This window comes from Tinamus guttatus, unplaced genomic scaffold, assembly GCF_059628265.1.
Source record: "Tinamus guttatus ecotype Peru unplaced genomic scaffold, ASM5962826v1 Tinamus_guttatus_pri_ptg000074l, whole genome shotgun sequence".
Classification (NCBI taxonomy): domain Eukaryota; kingdom Metazoa; phylum Chordata; class Aves; order Tinamiformes; family Tinamidae; genus Tinamus; species Tinamus guttatus.
The window spans coordinates 408,761-414,353 of NW_028288608.1; the positions used below are offsets into that span (position 1 = coordinate 408,761).

The 5,593-nt window shown below is 42.5% G+C and overlaps 1 protein-coding gene across 1 annotated transcript; it reads left to right on the plus strand.

The window, feature by feature from the left end:
* Nucleotides 1–45: 45 nt before the first annotated feature.
* On the plus strand, nucleotides 46–5,128 carry NUDT21 (nudix hydrolase 21). The gene is made up of 7 exons (XM_088519825.1): nucleotides 46–166; nucleotides 1,098–1,298; nucleotides 2,497–2,560; nucleotides 2,923–3,012; nucleotides 3,660–3,735; nucleotides 4,075–4,189; nucleotides 5,096–5,128. Exons 1-7 carry the CDS (start codon nucleotides 51–53, stop codon nucleotides 5,115–5,117), a joined length of 684 nt encoding a protein of 227 aa, XP_088375951.1. The 5' UTR covers nucleotides 46–50; the 3' UTR covers nucleotides 5,118–5,128.
* The last annotated feature ends 465 nt before the right edge of the window (nucleotides 5,129–5,593 follow it).

The window sequence follows — 5,593 nt, forward strand, 5'->3', positions numbered from 1 at the left end:
GGTTAATGGCGGAGGCGGTTCCCGCCGCGTAGTGACCTGCCGCCGCCGCCATGTCCGTGGTGCCGCCCAACCGCTCACAGACCGGCTGGCCCCGCGGCGTCAACCAATTCGGCAACAAGTACATCCAGCAGACCAAGCCGCTCACGCTGGAGAGGACCATCAACCTGTGAGCGCCGCGCGAATAAGGGCGCGGGCCTCGCCCGGGCCCGAGCGAGCCGGGCCGCGGCGGGGTGCAGCCTCTCGCTTCTGTGCTCTGAACCATGTTTTCCAGGCGCAAAAAAAAAAAAAAAAAACCCAAAACAACAACAACAAAAAAAAAAGGGGGGGGGGGCGTGGGGAGCGAGCATGCCAATTTTGGAGAATGGGTGTTAAAAGAAATGGAGGCATTTCCAACGTATAAGTGAAAAGGGATGTGAGTGTGAGGGGCATACTTGTTGATATATGTAATTGGGAAGCTAGCTGTTTATACATTATAGATAGCCTTATTGGCAAGTATTTCCCCCCTGCCCCCTATCCTCCCTTTCACTTGCTATTTGGAACTAAATCTGGTTTGTGATTTCTGCATTGGGAAGCGTGATGGAACTCACCAGAGAACCTGAAGGGCCAACATTAGCCCAGCGAAGTGGCCTGTCGAAACTCTTGTTCTTACTCCAGACGTCTGGCCCTGCACTTTACGCTTGGAGCATTGTCTGTCCTCTGTCACCCAGCTGTTTGTCTTTCCTCTTCAAAATGAAACTGCATTTAACAGTTTAGTTCTCAGGCTCTTAATTTCTCCTGCAGAAGGGCAGGAACAGAACAACTGTCCTGTGCAACTGCGCATTTTTCCCAAAGAAAGTGGCTGATGAAAGGCAGTTGCTGCTGGTTCTTTTGCAGCTGCTCTTAGTCAGCGTGACTTTCTGCACTTTGTATCCTAGCACAGATCTCTGCATGCTGTGGGCCCTGTAACTCGCCAGCAAGAACTTCTGCTTTAATGCTATGCAGCAGCACTTGAGTACAGATAATTCTGCCTTGGCGTAAATGCTGTGTCGTAATAGCATACATGACTTTAAACTTGGATTTCTTATGTATTAATCTTTTTTTTTTTCCTCTCCTTATAGATATCCTCTCACAAATTACACGTTTGGTACCAAGGAGCCCCTTTATGAGAAGGACAGCTCAGTGGCAGCTCGGTTTCAACGCATGAGGGAAGAGTTTGACAAGATTGGCATGAGGCGGACGGTGGAAGGGGTTCTGATTGTGCACGAGCATCGGCTGCCCCATGTCTTGTTACTGCAGCTGGGTACCACATTTTTCAAGCTGTAAGTGTCTGCTTCCTTGCTGCGACCTTTTAGTACAGGTTTAAGTGCAACTAGCTCTGTTAGACTATGAATGTTTAATTCATTTGTTACAAAGGCTTAGATGGGGAAAAATGTTTTGAATGGTGAGGTTTTCTTGGAAAAAAATTATCTGACTGCTTGTGTGGCAGAGTGACTTAGCTTTGAACAAGCTGGGAGTTAATTACAGTGCATCAGCATGTTAAGTTCCTATTTAAAACTCAGTAGTAGTTAGTATTTTATCCTCTGCATTGTGAAAACATTATTATGTTTAAATATACTTGTGCTGTGGGCACAAAAATGGCAAGGTGAAACTCAAGGCCAAAGCTGGGATGTGAATAGCTGAGGAATAGGGGCTATTTGGAAACTGCTGGGTGAGCTGTACTCATTGAAAACATACACATTGAATGTCTGAAGAAAATTTCTTCAGTTCATCTAATGTTTGTCCCTGTTGGAATGAAATTTTCAGGGTTGCTTTGCATATTTGCAGTAAAAGGAGGTGCTGCTTGTTTTAGTTTTCTTTCTAAATATATGGACTTGCCCCAGGCTATTCTGCTCATATTCTCTGTGTGATATTTTTTAATACTTTTTTCTTCTCCCCCTTCCCTCAAGCATGTGTTTGGAGAAAGCCGTTTTTTATATCCAGTTTCTTTTTTCCATCTTTCTTATTTGGTGAATGGGGAGGGAGCAGAAATAGTTTCGAGTCAAAAAGTGTTTCAAAAGTCTCTATTGAAGAGCCCTTCTGTTTTTTTTTTTTTTTTTTTTTTTTAACACTTGCACAGTTCCCCAAAAGTTTAATTTTCTGCTTTGAATGCTATTTTTGAGATTGAGACAGATACCGTCAACACCCACAACACTTCAACTCCTTTTTCCTTTTCTGGTATTTTTATGTTATTGTTAAAACTTTACCTTCTAAGCATCCCATTTATTGTCATGTGTATAGGATTTTTACATGTTTGTCTAGAAGGATGTGCAATAGCCATTTTGGTTGCAGTTTTGGTGAAGGCCATGTTACTCTGTATTTAAATCGAGCAAAATAATATTTGAGGCTTGAGGCCTTGAATGATTTTTTAACTACCTGGAAGCACATTCAAACTTGCCTATGAATGTCTGTAAATGTAGTAAGCATAGTTTTAGCTTTCATCATTGGTCATTGTCAATAATATATTGGTTATTTTAACAGACCTGGTGGTGAGCTCAATCCAGGGGAAGATGAGGTAGAAGGGCTCAAACGCTTAATGACAGAGGTCAGTTTTCTTATGTTGCTGTAGTAGAATGTCTGAGAACAGTGAATTATTCCAGAGTTAATGCAACAAGCTAAAGCATTAAAATAATTGTCTTACCACTTCCTGTTGTTTGTGATCTTTTTGTAAAGATGCTGCTGGTATTGGTAGTTCACTCAGTTTAACTGAATATAAGATAGAATTTGAAATGTTTTCTCATATCACTCTATAGAGAAGTAGTCTAACACTATGATAAAAGTTGTTCTAACCTGACTCTGAAGAACATCAAACCCTAATTAAGCATCTCTTTGCGCTTCTAGTGTATGTTTTCTAAGAATATGGCATGGGATGTTTAAGAGTTTTGACTGTAACTGAATTTTTGATAGATACTGGGACGCCAAGATGGTGTTCAGCAAGACTGGGTAATTGATGACTGCATTGGTAACTGGTGGAGACCAAACTTCGAACCTCCACAGGTGAGTAACTGCAGTCTGTATTTATGCTGCTCAGAGTCCAATACTGCTTGTTCTTGCAGAAGCCTTCAGTTGGGTTGCTTGAGCATGCATGTGAGTGTTAGGTTTCCTGTTAGGTTTCAGCTGTCTCCTCTCCCCAGAAGAAATATTTTCTTCTGGAAACCCTTTTTTCCTCCTTGTGCCTCACCCAATAGACAAGTAACCACTGGATGTGGCAACTTCTGATCCTGTGCTGAGCTAGACACTATTTAAGCTCCTGTTTGAGCCACGATGAAACACGTGCCCTGGTACATCTGAAACAGGTGCCATGTAAAGAGAATCTTGCTACCCTAAATGCTTTGATATTGAAAATACTTGCTCAGTTTGCTGCTATGGGCTTCTGACTTGTTGGATTATTTTAAGAGATCTTGAGTAGTATCTCTTTAGATGGATCATGTAAGCAGCCATGAAGGCAATGGTATTCTTTCTGAATCTGTTCTTCTGAAGGTTTTTCATTGTCTTATACCATGAAAAAACAACATATGATGTGTTGAATGCTCCCACACTGCTTCCTGATTATGGAGCAGCACTTAAGATTGCACAAGACTTTCAAAGGTTTATAAAAGTAAATTTGTTGTGTGTTTTTTTTTTTTTTTTTTTTTTAATTCCAGTACCCCTATATCCCAGCTCATATTACAAAACCAAAAGAGCACAAAAAACTTTTCTTGGTGCAGCTTCAGGAAAAGGGTAAGTGTTTGCAACAGTGTTTGCACTTACAAAGCTTTAAATACTCTAATTTTTGCAAGATTTACATGTTTGCAGTTTTTTAATCATAAGTCTAACTATTCTTTTTAAAAAATAATGTGTCAAAAATTTGAAGGTATATGAGCTTTTTGAATGCAAATTCCTAGTATATTCCTATTCCTGCTGTGGTATCAATATATGTACTATAAATGAAATAAAGCCACTCTTAACACTGCAGTGCTGTACGCAATGATCTTGTCTTTGGGTAAGGATGGGGAGTGATATCTTGGCTGAATGCTTGCTAGTTTATCATTTAATATTGATCAGCTTGTTTGTTCTTAGCTTTGTTTGCAGTCCCCAAAAATTATAAGCTGGTAGCAGCACCATTGTTCGAGCTGTATGACAATGCACCAGGATATGGACCCATAATTTCCAGCCTTCCTCAGCTTCTGAGCAGGTATATTACAATTTACCTGCTTTACACTTCCTGAGGGCTCGGCCAGCAGAGCAAGGTGATACCTAGAGGCAGATGTTTATAGGTATCTCTGTGTTACAGCTTTCCTTCCTTTCCCCAGCAAGCCTGAAAATGGTCTGCAGAGCTGATTTGTCTTATTTCTGTTATATCAGCAAATGTCTGGGAATATCAGGCATGCTGCAGCTGGTACTTAGGGGAAGTAGTTATGTCACATACCTAATGTGGTGGGGAAATCTCTATTAGCTGAACGTTGGAATGGGTATCAGCCACAACAAGCTTATAGCATGCAATGTTTGTGCTTTTAGTCTCAATTTTGGCAACCACTGCTATGGAGGCTTTTGTCCCTGCTCTATATAAAGGCAGCAGAGGTGCTCTTGTGATCCTGGCAGAATGCTGGCCAGTGTGATACCTCTGCAAGAGGTGCTCTGAAAGGAGGGATGTGTGGAAGTGGAGACAGGTGGTGGCTTTCACAGTGTAGCTCATGATAAATGCCTTTATTAGTGCTCTTCTGTCTGCTGTGAAACTTGGTTTACAAGAATAACTCTTCTGCTGAGTACATCCATCTGCTACTTCTGGGGTGTATAAGGTTGGCTCTGATGATGGAAATGCTGTGAGAGTTGCACAGAGGGTGCAGGTTGTGCCCTAGTATTTTCATATCTATGAAGCTTAGTAAAGGTCGCAGGAAAAGCTAATTCTTGATATTTTGCCTCTGGAGAGGCTGATGTGAAATGCTAGCTTAGCCTCCCTTCTTACAGATAAAACTTCCTGGTTACACCAAACTATCCTATTAAAAGTTTGTTTTCTTGATGAAACCCTATTAATTCAAAATGTTTCTTTTTTAATGAGGTGAGTTAGATTGCTCACTTGGTATAATCCTTTTAATTTCAGGTTCAACTTTATTTACAATTGACTTCCTCTACACCTGAACAGTGTGATACAAGAAGCCGTCTCTGTGAGCACAGCTTTAAAAAAAACGTGGAGAAAAGAATACATGTGATGCAAGGATTTTTTTTTATGTCGTTCTTTTTTGCTGAAGGCCACTAAACTTTCTATTGTCTGGATAGAGAAGCGAACCCTGACCTTTTAGATAGTGGGATGGCAACGTGATATCAGTGTTTTAATCACTTTTCATTGTAAGACCCGATTTTTTTTGTACAACATTAAAACAAAATGGATCAGAGGCGGGTTGTTGTTTCCTGGTGTGCGGAAAAGCCCGTGCGCGGTGGGAGGGCCTGGGCAGGGCCCCGCCGCGGAGCGGGGAGGCCCGGCGTGACTCAGCGGGCGCGGGGCGGCGCTGCCGGCCGGGGCCGCCGCGGCGGGGCCGGGGGCGGGGCGGGCGCTAGGCCGCAGCCGCCGGGGGAAGCGCGGGCCGGGCCGGGCTGGGCC

What these genes read in the sequence shown, in the direction of transcription:
- NUDT21 (XM_088519825.1), top strand. Translation starts at nt 51, where the DNA reads ATGTCCGTGGTGCCGCCCAACCGCTCACAGACCGGCTGGCCCCGCGGC. An exon ending in CTGGAGAGGACCATCAACCT is followed by an intron (nt 167 to 1,097) that starts GTGAGCGCCGCG and finishes CTCTCCTTATAG; the next exon opens with ATATCCTCTCACAAATTACA. An exon ending in TCAAACGCTTAATGACAGAG is followed by an intron (nt 2,561 to 2,922) that starts GTCAGTTTTCTT and finishes AATTTTTGATAG; the next exon opens with ATACTGGGACGCCAAGATGG.